The 16,858-nt window shown below is 36.8% G+C and overlaps 1 protein-coding gene across 1 annotated transcript; it reads left to right on the top strand.

Moving 5' to 3' along the window:
• The first annotated feature begins 10,752 nt into the window (after positions 1–10,752).
• Positions 10,753–15,842, top strand: LOC120857979 (C-type lectin domain family 1 member B-like). The gene is made up of 3 exons (XM_040233897.1): positions 10,753–10,845; positions 11,990–12,141; positions 15,732–15,842. The coding sequence occupies exons 1-3, from the start codon at positions 10,773–10,775 to the stop codon at positions 15,840–15,842; spliced, it is 336 nt and encodes a 111-aa protein (XP_040089831.1). The 5' UTR covers positions 10,753–10,772.
• The last annotated feature ends 1,016 nt before the right edge of the window (positions 15,843–16,858 follow it).

Genomic DNA, 16,858 nt, shown 5'->3' with positions numbered 1-16,858 from the left:
CATCAGTAGATGAATGGATAAGCAAGCTGTGGTACATATACACAATGGAGTATTACTCAGCCATTAAAAAGAATACATTTGAATCAGTTCTGATGAGATGGATGAAACTGGAGCTGATTATACAGAGTGAAGTGAGCCAGAAAGAAAAACACCAATACAGTATACTAACACATATATATGGAATTTAGGAAGATGGCAATGATGACCCTGTATGCAGGACAGCAAAAAAGACACAGATGTGTATAGCGGACTTTTGGACTCAGAGGGAGAGGGAGAGGGTGTGATGATTTGGGAGAATGGCATTGAAACATGTATAATATCATGTAAGAATCGAAATGCCAGTCTATGTCTGATGCAGGATATGACACGCTTGGGGCTGACGCGCGGGGATGACCCAGAGAGATGTTGTGGGGAGGGGGGTGGGAGGGGGGTTCATGTTTGGGAACACATGTACACCTGTGGTGGATTCATGTCAATCTATGCCAAAACCAATACAGAATTGTAAGTAAAAATTAAAAATAAATAAATACATAAAAAAAAGAGGAAAAAAAAAAAGCATTTAATATGCTTTTTTTTTAACCATTACTTTGACAACAAAGATCTCTCTAGTCAAGGCTATAGTTTTTCCAGTAGTCATGTATGGATGTAAGAGTTGGACTATAAAGAACACTGAGCACAGAAGGATTGATGTTTTTGAACTGTGGTGTTGGGGAAGACTCTTGAGAGTCCCTTGAACTGCAAGGAGATCCAACCAGTCCATCCTAAAGGAGATCAGTCCTGGATGTTCATTGGAAGGACTGATGTTGAAGCTCAAACTTCAATACTTTGGTCACCTGATGCAAAGACCTGACTCATTGGAAAAGACCCTGATGCTGGGAAAGATTGAAGGTGGGAGGAGAAGGGGATGACAGAGGATGAGATGGTTGGATGGTACTGACTCAATGGACATGAGTTTGGATAAACTCCGGGAGTTGGTGATGGACATGGAGGCCTGGCATGCTGCAGTTGATGAGGTCGCAAAGAGTTGGACTTGACTGAGTGACTGAACTGAACTGAAATGAAATTGTGCCATATAGTCGGTCCTTTATATATTTGAAATATACATATTTCAAATGAACAGTGTACTCATTAATTTTTTTTTCTTATTGTGATTGAAGTCAGATAGTGTAAAACATACTATTTTAACCATATTTAAGTGTACAATTCAGTGGTACTAAGTATATTTACATGGTCATGCAACTCTCCATTATCCATCTCCTGGATTTTCACCTTCCTAAAGTGAAACTGTGCCCATTAAATACTAACTTTCCATTCCCCCTCCCCATCCCTTATCCTCCAGCCCTGGCATCTACTAGTGTATCAGTACTTTCTGACTGTATGAATTTGTCTATTCTAGATACCTTGTGTAAGGGAATCAAACAATATTTGTCTGTACCTAATGTAAATTGGCTTCCCTGGTGGCTCAGTCATTAAAGCATCTGCCTGCAGTGCAGGAGACCTGGGTTCAATCCCTGGTTGGGAAGATCCCCTGTAGGATGAAATGGCAACACACTCTAGTATCCTGGCCTGGAGAGTTCCATGGACAGAGGAGCCTGGCAGGTTACAGTCCATGGGGTTCCAAAGAGTCAGACATGACTGAGCGATTTTCACTTTCATTTTCACAGTATATTGGAATGCATTTTTAAGGCTAACTGAATATTTGTCCTACAAGCAGATTGTACCTTTTTATTTACCCCTTCATGCTATACACAATACAGTGTGTACACGTTAATCAAACTCCCACTCTATCACCTTCTTCTGTTCTTCCCCCTGGTAACCATAAATTCTTTCTCTAAGTCTCTGAGTCTGTTTCTGCTTTGTAAGTAAGTTCATTTGTACCATTTTTTTTTTTTAAGATTTCACATATAAGTGTACAGATGAACGTGTTTCTGGGGCAGGAATAGAGACACAGAGGAAGAGAATGGGTGTGTTGACACAGTGGGAGGAGAGGGTGAGGAGAATTGGTAGATTAGAATCAACATATATACACTATCATGTAAGACAGCTAGTGAGAATCTGCTAAAAAGCACAGGTTGCTCAGCTCGGTGCTCTGTGATAATCAAGATGGGTGGGGGTGGGGTGGGGAGGGAGGAAGGTCCAGGAAGGAGGGAACATATGTATACATATAGCGGATTTGATACGTTGTACAGAGAAACTAACACAATATTGTAAAGAATTATATTGCAATAAAAAAGTTACTAAATACCACTAGTAGACTCCTTAAGTCTCCCAACAGACTACATTTGTGGGAAGGTATTCCCGATGCTGCTGAAGAGGATGAGGCTTCCAAAGTTAGCTGCCTCACTCACTCTTGCTACAGAGAAAGTCACAAGTATGAACTGCAGTCAGCTCTTACCACTGGATGATATCACTGCACTGAGAGCATTGAAATCATATGTATTCACCCCTACAATACATGTTCAAAGTCAATTTACTGTCTTAATTATACTTTACCAATAAGAATGCTATTTAGTTGCAAAACAAACAGTTATCAAATGCATTTCTGTTCAATGATACATTTTAGGATTGGAGAATTTGACATAGAAGGTGTAAATTGAGATGTACCACAGCCAAGTAGAGTAATTACATCCGTGAGCCTTGAAGTTCATGGCACACAAGTATGCCTAAAAAGTAAGCTTTGCCTTTATGAGAAAGTCCTCATGCATGGAGAATTTCTAGAACACTTTTCTTGTTGTCTTTATTTATGTCAGAAACCTCCTCCCCAAAAGCAAACCATTAGATCCTAGCAAAGAAAAATAAGTCAAAGACAAACATACAAGGACAAAAAATAGAAATTTTCATATGTGCTACCATTATTTAAAGAAGATAAGACAGTTTTGCTTTGGAGGCAATGGGGGAAGGAAACATAAACCATGGAAAAGTGCTTTTGAAAAGACTTCAAACAATACAGCTGACACAGAAGTGGGTTTTGGTTATTACTATACATTTCTAAGAAGAATTTTGAAGCATCGGACATAGGGGTCCTTTGATGCACAGATCAATGTGGTTGATAAAAAAAAAAACAACACTTTTATTCCTGTCTAACACATACTTCTAGGGTTAAATGGTGCATTGAACTATTCATTGAATTAAACAAATCATAATTTATAAATACATGCTCTGACAATTTTGACTATAACAAGAACAGATGATTTTTTACTCTGATGCCTTAAAAGGACTACATTCCACCCCACTCAACATTTTGAGCTTGTCGCTTTGTTTCTTTCTTGATTTCTATTTATTATTTAAACAGAAAATCTGCTTCTTTAGATAATTTAAAAAGAAGATAAGAAATAACTAGAAATCTATTATTATTCAAATTGGCCAGCCCAATCATGTATGTATTTATATTACTGCAATCTGTCAAGCAATGTGGTTATCAAAATGTTTGTTAAAGATATAAGTTGCTTGTGCACATTTTGACATATACTTATTTTCACAGTTTTTATCTCATATATGTATCTATACATATTAGGGATTTACCTTCATTCTTTAAAAAGAAAAATGTATGAATCATGTCAGGTAGAACATGGGTATTTCCCCTTTTGTTTTTATTAATATAACCTTTATTTTGTTGTTAACCATTTTCTAATCTCATGAGATCCTGAGATGACCATTTTATTTCCTATTTATGGTAACTGCTACAGTTCAGACTTGAACTGATCTACAGATGTCCTCAAAATTTGGGGCTTTAGTTCTTTGTGACTCTTGTCTGACAGAGTGTGGAGTAAATGAGATACTGACACCAGTGGAAACTTTCTGTGTGGGAATATTGAAGGCCGTTTGATCATTGGCTATCTTTTTCTCTGACATTGTCTCTCAAGGCCAGTCATACATTTCCACAAGGACGTCCTAGTCTCAAAGCAGAAGTGAAAGGCCAGCAGAGTGAGCTCATCCCAGCTGTGCTCCTGACCAAGCTTGTCCTCCTGTTGGTGAAATCTCAAGGCATAAACACAGGTACTCTCAGGCACTGTGGGTGTGCCTTTGCTGTCACGCTGTTGAACAAAGAAGGATAAAGCAGGTAAAGGAGAATTTGCTAGTGGGAGACCATGTAGAAAGTTACAAGGATTTTGTATCATTGCAAGAAAGAATTCACTCTGGGGTCCATGTTAATTAATATCTAATGTTAACCCTGTTTGACCCTATGGGTCAAAATATTTAATATGCAGAATATGAATTTTAAATATACTCAAATGTTTTGGGGAATATTTAACTCTTTTTTAGGTAATATAAATGTGTGTTTTTTTTTCTCTCACCTCTAGGGGTGGCAGCCAACTGGTTAGCAACTAATTATGCAAAGCTTGAACTCCCTTGTCTTAAAGTTAAATGCAATAGAAAAAGTTCAAGTGTTTGGATAATATGATTACTTTTCCATTAAAATATACCCAGGCTTATATAACAAATGTATTTTCTTGTTATTTGGATAGACGGTTATTGAATTATAAAGTAACTAAATAAAAATCAGTGAGCTAGGAAAATATGTCCTTGAAAAAGGATTTACTTTGTAATTTGTCACTGTGGGAGAAAGAATATTTGTTGAAAAATAATTGGTAGTATATTCATACATCTTATCATAATTTGATGATTGTTCAAATCAAGTTCCCTCAAATTATAAAGAAATTAAAAGGTGAAATACTATAATATTAATATTTTAAGAACCAAGAATAAAATCTATTTAGGAAGACCAGTTATCTGGTTCTTTCTATCGAGTTACCAAAAACATTATTTTTTGAAAGATGTTTTTCCTCTTTAGTCATTATTTATTTATATTTCTAGGGAAATATGTATTTTTTGTGGAAGTGTTTATATAAACTAAGTGTAGGAGAAAGATCATAGTTTTGTAATTTTAGAAGCAATTGATATAATGCACATATTTGAACTAAATAGATATTACATATAAAATATATACTTTGATATGTACTTATATATATTTATTCATTTGAACTAAATACTTTTGTTTATAACAAACTGTGGAAGAATCTTAAAGAGATGGAAATACCAGATCACCTTACCCCCCTCCTGAGAAACCTGTATACAGGTCAAGAAGCAACAGTTAGAATCGGATATGGAACAATTGACTGATTCCAAACTGGGAAAGGAGTACCTCAAGGCTGTATATTGTCACCCTACTTATTTAACTTCTATGCAGAATACACCATGTGAAATGTCGGGCTGGATGAAGCACAAGCTGGAATGAAGACTTTGGGGAGAAATCTCAATAACCTCATATATGCAGATGACAGCATCCTTATGGCAGAAAGAAAAGAGGAACTAAAGAGCTTCTTGATAAAGGTGAAAAAGGAGAGTGAAAGAACTGGTTTAAAACTCAACATTCAAAAAATGAAGATCATGGCATCTGGTCCCATCACTTCATGCAAATAGATGGGGAAACAATGGAAATAGTGACAGACTTTCTTTTCCAAAATCACTGCAGCCCTGAAATTAAAAGATGCTTGCTCCTAGACAGCATATTAAAAAGCAGAGACATTACTTTGCTGAGAAAGGTCCTTCTAGTCAAAGCTACAGTTTTTCTAGTAGTCATATATGGATGTGCGAGTTGGACCATAAAGAAAGCTGAGTCCTGAAGAACTGATGCTTTTGAACTGTGGTGTTAGAATTACAAATTATGCCTCAGTTGTTTGATGTTACTTCCTAAAATGCCTTTTCTTGAATCCTCCTACAATTTCTGCCTTTTTCTCAAAATGAGAAGATTGTCAAATTTGAGTGTGTGTGTGTCTGTCCTAAAGGGGGATTACCTATTCAGTTTCAGACTATGGTTACCATTTGGGCATGATATAGGTACTAAGTGACCAAATACAAATTTGCAAGAGAAGCTATAATTCTAGATATTTATATAAGAATGAAATATACCATTTCCTAAATTGTTGCAGTGAATTCATTTATTTTAAAAACAGTAAAAGCTTAACATAACATGCCCATGAACTGTAATGGCCTGTTAATTAATCATGTAGAGACCATTGTAAGTCATCACAAAGAGAAAATTTAGAAGTATATTTTCAGATCAATAATTACTTGGCATCACTTATTTCAGATTATCATGCTGATCATTCATTTAGCTCTTTCTATTATTTCATGATAAATATTGCCATTTTTCAATGCTATTAAAATGCCTTATTCAATGCTGCAAAGGATTCTTGCTGTGTTCTTTGCCTCCAGCCCTCAGAAATGAGCCAGGAGAAAGTGATATACATGGAGCCCAAATTCCTGTATTCAAAGAAAAAGAAGGACAAAAGATATCAGAGTCACAAAAGGAGAGGTAAAGTTTCTTTTTCATTTGTTTTCTTGTTCTCTGAGAATATTATGATGTTAATTAAGAAAAAATGAAGTCATAATTGTGTCCACACATATGTGATATTACATGCCTAGTTCTATTATATACTGAGATGTACAGACGTGCTAAGTTGCTTCAGTCATGTCTGACTCTTTGAGACCGTATGGACTCTTGCCTGCCAGGCTCCTCCGTCCATGGGATTCTCCAAGCAAGAATCCTGAAGTGGGCTGCCATGTCCTCCTCCAGGGGATCTTTCCCACCCAGGGGTCGAAACTGTATCTTGTGCAGCTCCTGCATTGCAGGTGGATTCTTTACCACTGAGCCACCAGCGAAACCCTTATATGTTGCTTTTCAGTCAGTCATGTCTGATTCTTTGTGACTCCATGGGCTGCAGCATGCCAGGCTTCCCTGTCCTTCACTGTCTCCTCAAGTGTTCTCCTGTCCATTGAGTTGGTGATGCCATGCAACCATCTCATCCTCTGTGTCTCCTTCTCCCACCATCAATCTTTCCCAGCATCAGGGTCTTTTCTAATGAGTCAGCTCTTCTTATCAGGTGGCCAAAGTATTGTAGTTTCAGCTTTAGCATCATTCCTTCCAATGAATATTCAGGGTTGATTTCCTTTAGGATTGGTAGATTTGATCTCCTTGCATTCCAAGGGACTCTCAACAGTTTTTTTTGAGCGCTTATATACTGAGGGATAGAAAAACATAATAGTAATGAGATTTGTGGTCACAGTAATTATAGGTATTAATTTTAAACTCCAGAACAAAGTTCCATTTTGTTCCAATTCTGTTTTTCTTAATGCTTAATGCTTTATATATGTATATATTTATATATATTTTGCTTTTTGATTTTGTACAGAATCTCCATGGCATATCATTGCAATAATCCTGGGAACTGTATGCTTGTTTCTCCTGCTGGCAATCACAGTCTTAGGATATATGTGTGAGTACCATATATATACATTTCTTATGAGTGAAAAGAGCCAGGATGAAAAATGAGATACTATAACTAATGAACTTCTGTTGATATAAAGTTGTATAGAAATCATTAGTGATCATGGATGGTGTTGATGATAATATTGAAGATGATGGTTTTATTATTTTGCTGTCACTGAATGTTTATGCCACACAGAATAGTGTGATAAGTGTAATGGCACAAAAATCTTGCTGAGTATACAGTGTTGTTTACATACACAGTGGAAATTACCTTTCAAGTAGGATGAGGTTTTCCATATGACCAAAGAGTTAGGAAAATATTTATTTGAATATTACTTTTATTATTATATGCATTAAGCATACTGTTATATATTTAAAGATAATGATGTTTAAATTACAAAGGAAAATAAATGATTTATTTCTATATGACTAAATGTTATCATTTTACATAGTTCATATAAATTTTCAAAAATTCTTATACAATGCTTGTTTCCAACATCTTTTCCTCATGATTATTAATTCTTTGTTTCACTCATTGAACAAACAATTTTGAGGAACTCTTATGTATCAGGAACTATGTATGGCATCAAAGATAACAAAAATTAAAGGAAAAGTCATATTTTCCTTAAATATATATATATATATTTAAATGACACAGACTAGGGGTGAGAATTTCACACTTGTTCAGTGGGAAGCACAAATTTTTTCTGCAATAAATAGATTGATGGATACCTATGTGTTTATAAAAACGGAAGCAAGAAAGTGAGGGGAACTTAGCCTTGATGGGGATTGTTTTTATGTGAAGTTCTGATAGCAGATGAAGCCATCTTTTGAGAGAGAGTCAGGAGGGGTCATAGATAATTAGGAAAAGACTGAATAGCTATTGAATTAGGGAAAGAATGTGACTCAATAAACACATTGTGTAGTATTGAAGAGCATAATGATGATGAGAATTGTAAATGTCAATCAGCACTAGTTTGTATCTGAACAGTTTTGCAACATTTTTGTCATTGGACTTTCAGAAGTTTGTGGGAAGGCAATGTGATGAGATGAGTGATACATGTCTATCAGAGTTGGCTATTTTCAGATGTGCCTAAAGACTCTTCTGCAAATTGTTGGAAGTCTTGCCCAAATTAGTTCTCTACTGTGTGGCCTCCAGTTCAGTTCAGTCGCTCAGTCGTGTCTGACTCTTTGTGACCCCATGAACTGCAGCACGCCAGGCCTTCCCTGTCCAACACCAACTCCCGGAGTCCACCCAACCCCATGTCCATTGAGTTGGTGATGCCATACAACCATCTTCTCCTCCGTCGTCCCCTTCTCCTCCCACCCTCAATCTTTCCCAGCATCAGGGTCTTTTCAAATGAGTCACCTCTTCACATCTGGTGGCCAAAGTATTGGAGTCCAGCTTTAACATCAGTCCTTCCAATGAATACCCAGGACTGATCTCCTATAGGATGGACTGGTTGGATCTCCTCACAGTCCAAGGGACTCTCAAGAGTCTTCTCCAGGACCACCATTCAAAAGCATCAATTCTTTGGTTCTCAGCTTTCTTTATAGTCCAACTCTCACATCCATACATGACCACTGGAAAAACCATAGCCTTGACTAGATGGACCTTTGTTGATAAAGTAGTGTCTCTGCTTTTTAATATGCTGTCTAGATTGGTCATAACTTTCCTTCCAAGGAGTAAATGTCTTTTAATTTCATAGTTGCAATCACCATCTGCAGTGATTTTGGAGCCCAGAAAAATAAAGTCAGCCACTGTTTCCACTGTTTCCCCATCTACCTGCCATGAAGTGATGGGACCAGATGCCATGATCTTAGTTTTCTGAATGTTGAGCTTGAAGCCAACTTTTTCACTCTCCTTTTTCACTTTCATCAAGAGGCTCTTTAGTCCTTCTTTACTTTCTGCCATAAGGATGGTGTCATCTGCATATCTGAGGTTATTGATATTTGTCCAGCAATCTTGATTCCAGCTTGTGCTTCCTCCAGCCCAGCATTTCTCATAATGTTCTCTGCATGTAAGTTAAATAAACAGGGTGACAATATACAGCCGTGACATACTCCTTTTCTTATTTGGAACCAGTCTGTTGTTCCATGTCCGGTTCTAACTGTTGCTTCCTGTGTTAGCTTAGATAGACAAAAAGGAAAGGGAGGTGGGTGTCTACTAATCACAAGAAATGGCAGTATTTAGAAACTAGAAGTCTTGGTGTGTTTTTTACATTCAGGTCCAAAATATAAACTTTGAAATGGATTAATGAATTGGAGCAACAGTGATATTTATTGTAACCAAGAACATTAAGAGACTGTGCAATTAATGTTTCTAGTGGTTTTTTGGCACTCCACTCTAGTACTCTTGCCTGGAAAATCCCATGGACAGAGGAGCCTGGTAGGCTGCAGTCCATGGGGTCGTTGAGGATCGGACATGACTGAGTGAGTTCACTTTCACTTTTCACTTTCATGCATTGGAGAAGGAAATGGCAACCCACTCCAGTGTTCTTGCCTGGAAAATCTCAGGGACGGAAGAGCCCGATGGACTGCTGTCTATGGCGTCGCACCGAGTCGGACATGACTGAAGCAACTTAGCAGCAGCAGCAGAGCTTTTTTACAAGTAGACATTGCATTTGGCTGAATGGTGATGAGTGTTAGCCCAGTTTGAAACAAAGATTCTCAATTTTGTAACAAATTCTCCAGTGTTTTGGGAACGCATGTACACCTGTGGTGGATTCATGTCAATCTATGCCAAAACAAATACAGAATTGTAAAGTAAAATTTAAAAATAAATAAATAAATAAATTAAAAAAAAAAAAGTATATGTGATTCAGAGCTCAGGGCCTTTGTCGGATTCCACTGTGCTGGATGAAACCTGGGCCCTGGCTCAAGCTAGTAATAAACCCCTTTACGCTTTTGAAAAAAAAAAAAAAAGAAAAGAAAAATGTTCCTACACTTGCTTTTACAATTTTTATGCATGATTTTTTGAAAAGATGACTGTTTCTCAGAGATTTTTAACTCTCTTTTTTCACATTAGAAGTAGCCCTCTGAATTTTTTTCCCATAGGTGTTCAATCAATCCATTATAAACTTGTGCTAAAAAAAGCCAAATCCCTTAGGTTACCCTTAAATGAAAATATTAAATGCTAAATCAAATAGTGAATACTAAATTTCACAAATTTCAAAATCTTTATTTGAAGAGTAGATGACATAAAAGCCCTTTATTTACAGTTTATATTCTCTGTTTTATAAATGTTGATTACTGTTTTACATATTTGAAATAAGTATAATAATTTATAGCTATATATAAAAATAAATTTTATGTTCTAACACTTTAAAATAGTTTAACGTTACATTTTCTCTGATCATACTTTAACTTAGTCAACATTATTTATTTTGTAATTCAGAATTAAATGTTTGTAATAAAATGATCTATTAAAGCCATTCATTATCTTAATTTTACAATATGGATTGAAGATTTTCAGACAAACTCTAAGTGCAATACACAAGATATGAAAAACACAAGTGAAAGCAATGCTTCTGTACCAGGAGCTGAGGATCACTCAGTTTTACCACTTGGCACAGGTAAGTACTAAATATTTAGGTTGACAGCTGACAGAGTTTTTTCATGGAATTATCCCCTTCTGTACCCTTTCAGTGTTGTTGGTCACTCGCTCAGTCCTGTCCTACTCTGTGACCCTATGTACTGCAGCAAACCAGGCTTCCCTGTGTTTCACCATTCCCGGAGCATGCTCAAATTCATGTCCATTAAGTTGGTGATGCTATCTAACCATCTCATCCTTTGCCACCCTCCTCTCATTTCCCAGCATCAGGGTGTTTTCCAATGAGTCATCTCTTTTCATCAGGTGGCCAAAGTATTGGAGCTTCAGCTTCAGCGTCAGTCCTTCCAGTGATTATCAGGGTTGATTTCCTTTAGGATTGACTGGTTTGATCTCCTTGCTGCCCAAGGGAATCTCAGAGTCTTCTCCAGCACCATAATTCAAAGGCCCTTTCAGTATTGTAAAATTTTACACTCAACTTTGATAGGACCTTTAATTATGGTCATTCTTTCTTATCAAATCAATTTTATCAATTATAGTTAATTGAACACAGACTTTCCAAAGTAAGAAGCTCCTATTAGCCCTTTTGTTTTGATTATTTTGTGCTTGTGGATGAATTTTTGCCTATATAGATTCCTTGGAATTAGTGCTTATGTCATGCTCAGGCTCTCGGTCGTTGTCTGAGTCTATGTGACTCCTGGACTCCAGCAGGCTCCTCTGTCCATGGGTTTCTCCCAGCAAGAATACTGGGTTGGGTAGCCATTCCTTTGTCCAGGGGTCTTCCTGACCCAGGGACTGAACCTGGGTTTCCTGCATTGCAGGCAAATTCTTTATCATCTGCGCCACAGAGACACGTGGAATTAATACTATTTCTATATACTTACACTGATGGGTTTCTTCCTTCAGGGAGAACTGCTCCACTTTTCTGCAGTCTATTTGTATTCAAGAAGTCAAGATTTATCAGTCTTAACAATGGCCTTGGGTCTGTCAGAGACAGTCTCTGGCTCAACAGTATTCTTACCTACAGAGTTTGGCACGAGAACTCTTCCTAAGATAACTTTGGGGATGCAGGAGAGTTCATTCAGTTTGAAGTAAGCAGTGAGATACAGAAAAGTGCAGGTCTCCAAATGGTCTTGAGGTTGTGGCTGATGGTGGCTTTTATTTTCAAGTTAAAGGCTATGGTACATGTCAAGGAAAGTGGTCCTGCTGTGGAAAAGACTGTTACTATTTTTCAAAAAAAGAGGAAACTTGGATGGAGAGTAAGAAGTCATGCCAAGACCTGGGCGCTAGTCTCATTAAGATTGATGACCGAGAGGAGCAGGTATGTTTACTTTACTACATCTGAATAAGTGCTTTAGAAGTTTGTATGTCTTAATAAGTTAGGATAATTGTATAGGCTTTTCCTCCAATGTTATTTCATCAGTTTTATTTGAAGCCCTGGTCCATGTAGGTGCAGCCTTACCTGAAGGGGAGGGGACAGAGGTGTAACAAAGACTTGGAAGAATTATTTGTTTTTTTTTTTAAATTAATTTATTTGTTTTTAATTTTTACTTTACAATTCTGTATTGGTTTTGGCATAGATTGACATGAATCCACCACAGGTGTACATGTGTTCCCAAACATGAGCCCCCCTCCCACCCCCCTCCCCACAACATCTCTCTGGGTCATCCCCGCGCGTCAGCCCCAAGCGTGTCATATCCTGCATCAGACATAGACTGGCATTTCGATTCTTACATGATATTATACATGTTTCAATGCCATTCTCCCAAATCATCACACCCTCTCCCTCTCCCTCTGAGTCCAAAAGTCCGCTATACACATCTGTGTCTTTTTTGCTGTCCTGCACACAGGGTCATCATTGCCATCTTCCTAAATTCCATATATATGTGTTAGTATACTGTATTGGTGTTTTTCTTTCTGGCTCACTTCACTCTGTATAATCGGCTCCAGTTTCATCCATCTCAGCAGAACTGATTCAAATGTATTCTTTTTAATGGCTGAGTAATATTCCATTGTGTATATGTACCACAGCTTTCTTATCCATTCATCTACTGATGGACATCTAGGTTGTTTCCATGTCCTGGCTATTATAAACAGTGCTGCAATGAACATTGGGGTACATGTGTCTCTTTCAATTCTGGTTTCCTCTGTGTGTATGCCCAACAGTGGGATTGCTGGGTCATAAGGCAGTTCTATTTGTTAAACCAAGAGAAATAGCTTTCCTGCGCATGTGGGTGCCATGGGGTGACTTTCAGTCTTTCGATTATATGTGTTACCTCTTCACATTTTAGTTTACATCAGATTGGTATTTAGCCAATAGGGGCTAGTTCAGGACAAATGAAAAACTGCCTTCGATGATATGAACAGTTTAAAAGAGACAACATCTCGTTGAACTGAGTTCTATTCTTTCACCATCAGTGTTCGGGAAGGAACACATTTGTAGAGAAAGATGTTTTTTATTTTCATGATAGTAGGAAATATAGAATGAAAATAAAAGTGAATGAGACTAGCTGGAATAACTCTTCAAAAATGAATTTTTACCTCACTTATAATCCTGAGTGACAGAGGAAGCTTCTTTTTCCTAAAGAGAAAATCTAGATCACATTTGCCGTCACTTATAAGATATGAGAACATAACGCTTATCTAACAGATTGTGTAGATTTCCTTCTAATGATTCAATTCAGGCATTGAATTTAATTCTTAATAGTTAGTCCTGGAAATGTTATTTATATTAGTGTCTTGTGAAGTACAAGTTAAGGCCCTATGTTTTCTTGTTTATGAAAGTTATATTATCATCATAATAATATGAATGAATCAATCTTTACTATTTAAGTAGTGGGATACGAAGCCAAAGAAATACAAATATCCAGATACAGATTATAAGTTCCTTGATCAATTTAAACCTCAGTTGTAATCAGTTCCTAAGTGATATGAGTTTTATTTTACTCCCGAGAGCTTATTTTAATCCATATTTTTCTTGTAATTTCCAATTGTGTTTTCTTCAGTTTTATTCCTGCCATTGAAGTTTCTGGACTTAGAGCTTCAGTGAATCTGCTTATGCTGTTATTTCTGTATTTCCATGAACTATTCTAGTTCCTTTGAAATTTCTGAAAAAATTTTGATGTTGTTTAGAGCAAAAGCCTTGCTTCATACTCTATTACCTCTTTTGGTGATAGCCTTGCTGTCAGTATTAAAAGCTGTGAACTATACACTCTGCAAACTCTGGGATGGACTTTGTCCTAGAACAGCATTATTCTCACACTAACATTTAAGATTTTCTGTCTTCTACTGTGTTACAGAGCATAAGAATGTAATTAGAACAGTGACTTAAGTCCAGTGATATTTGAAAAGAGAGACTGGTTTTTATGCATTTATATACCTAACACCTAGCAAAAATATATAAATGAAAGAACTAATAGACATTTAAAGCTTTTTCAAAGTTCTAGAAATAATAAAGTATATTTTTGACATGTCTCTACAATACCCATACATTTTTCCTAGGCTTTAAAAATAAACTATTAAAGTATTCCTCTTATACAATTTTACTATGGTGTAAAAACATTGACTTGTGTATGTGTTTGTGAGAGAAACAGACTAAGATGTTCTTTTAGGAAAGAGATTTTACTGCTTCACATTTGTGCCCATTCAAAAACAACTGATGTGAGTAAAATATACCAACTGGAATAATGATTACAAATAACTAACAATATTTTATGTCAAACATGTTTCAGACACTGCCTGCATTATTTCAGTACACAAAATCTCCATAACAGATAATATGATTCCCATTTTATAGACAAAGAGAATGCTTAAGAAAATGTATTTGCTTAAGTTTACATGCACGTAAATGGGATGACCTATTTTAAAACTTGTAGGTAAATTTCTTCATTTTCACTCCTGCATAGTATTCTGTACTGCAGGTATACTTTATTCGTAGTCTAGATGATGGGAATTTGGGTCATTTCCAGCTTTTGTTGTTATGAATGGTCCTTCATTAAACCTTCTTAAACACATCTCTGCAAGATTTTTCCCTCTGCCCTATGTTTTATCATACATCACCCTAGGATTGGAAGCACTAGGTATGTAAGAGTTGAACTTCATATAATATTTCCAAATTAGTTTTCAATATAATTTTAGCAGAAGTTTTTCTGTTTATTTGTTTGTTAAATTTTGGCTTCTTGTGGGATCTTAGTTCCCTGATCAGGGATTGAAGCCAGGCCCCTTGCCATGGAAGAACAGGGTCCTAACCACTGGACTGCCAGGAAGTCCCTAGTAACAGTTTTAAAGATACCTTTGTTCTCTACCTTCAAACAAGCTTGGTGTTGTTATTCTTAATTTTTCACCAAGTGAATAGCTGTCAAGATATCTTTGTACTTTTGATTTGCATCTCCCTGACATCTAGTGAGCTTGTTATATCTCCACATTTATAGCGCCTGTGTTTTATTTATTTGAAATATAGGTTCTTAAATTTTGCTTATTTTTCTTATTGAATAACTTTGCTTTCTTATTGATTTATAGGGATATTTTATTTGTTCATCAAACTAAATCACTACAGACATCTGCAGATTTCAGACTTGTCTTTTTGTATTCTTTAAAGTATCTTATGATGAAGAGAAGTACTAGGTTAGAGCAGTCATGTTTACCTATGTAATCTATTTTACACAGTGATTTTTTAAAAGTCCATCATGTTCATTCTTTTATATATTTCATCCAGACATGAGGAATAGAGTGATTCATTCACGAGGCCTTTCCACTTTCATTTCTTTTCTTCACAATGGAGAAATTAGTGTCTACTCTATTTGTCATAGGGGTATTTAAGAACAAATGTGCCCAGCATCTTATGAGAGTTCCCTGTAGTAAAGTGTATTATTGATATTATGAATAATGCTAGTGATTCTAATTTTCCCACAGGTCTTCATTCAATCAAAAATAAAATACAATCACTGGATTGGGTTAGAGAAAAGAGGGGTTCATCATCCCTGGAAGTGGCTGGATGGCACAAACGTTTCTAAGAATCTGTAAGATTTTATTTCATAGTCTCCCCACTCCCTTTCATTCTCAGTACCTGATTCATAAATTACAGGTCAAAAATAGGAAATGGTCCTTGGGAATTTAGGGAACATCTTTAATTCCAGTCATTTCACTTCTCAGACCAGCAACCAAGTGCACAGCTCAGGCCCCAGATAATCACATCCAAAAAGCATTATATCTACACTCATTCTTTGGCAGTGGGAGAATGATAACAAACCAAAAAGTACCAAGTAATTTATATAGCATATTGCTGCTGCTGCTGCTGCTAAGTCACTTCAGTTGTGTCCGGCTCTGTGTCACCCCATAGATGGCAGCCCACCAGGCTCCCCTGGGATTCTCCAGGCAAGAACACTGGAGTGGGTTGTTATTTCCTTCTCCATGCATGAAAGTGAAAAGTGAAAATGAAGTCGCTCAGTCGTGTCCGACTCTTTGCGACCGCATGGACTGCAGCCGACCAGGCTCCTCTGCCCATGAGATTTTCCAGGCAAGAGTACTGGAGTGGGGTGCTATCGCCCTCTCCGATATAGCATATTAGAGGATTGTAAATGCTATGATGTGATATGAAGCACTGTCATAAAAGTGCTATATAAGTACCTTCCTATGATGGAGGTAAAAAGAGACTTCAAGCTTCTTTCTTAGCAACTATAAGAATAATTGCCAGTAATTTTGATGGGGCATACCTGGAATTCAGTTTTAGATATATGGTAGATAAACATATTAAACGCTTAATTACCTGCAGGACATCACATGAACATTTTGGCACACTATTATCAAGTTCAAATGAGAGGTCTAGTCATGCCTCAGTGCAGAGATGGTATTAATACTATGAGGCTGGAAGTGAACATCAGGAAATCTAAGGTCTGGGCCCTTGGACACCCAAATGTTTAAGATTATGTAACTCAAAGACATTACTGAGAAAAGTGGTTAAAAATATGGTTAAGTCAATGAAGAGGGGAGGTTCATGGGGTACCTTAAAAAGAAGGACTACTTCAATAAGCAGAATGTGA

The sequence above is a fragment of the Oryx dammah genome, unplaced genomic scaffold (assembly GCF_014754425.2).
Source record: "Oryx dammah isolate SB20612 unplaced genomic scaffold, SCBI_Odam_1.1 HiC_scaffold_29, whole genome shotgun sequence".
NCBI lineage: Eukaryota > Metazoa > Chordata > Mammalia > Artiodactyla > Bovidae > Oryx > Oryx dammah.
Note: the sequence above shows the minus strand (reverse complement) of the source record. Positions and strands in the feature narration are given on the sequence as shown.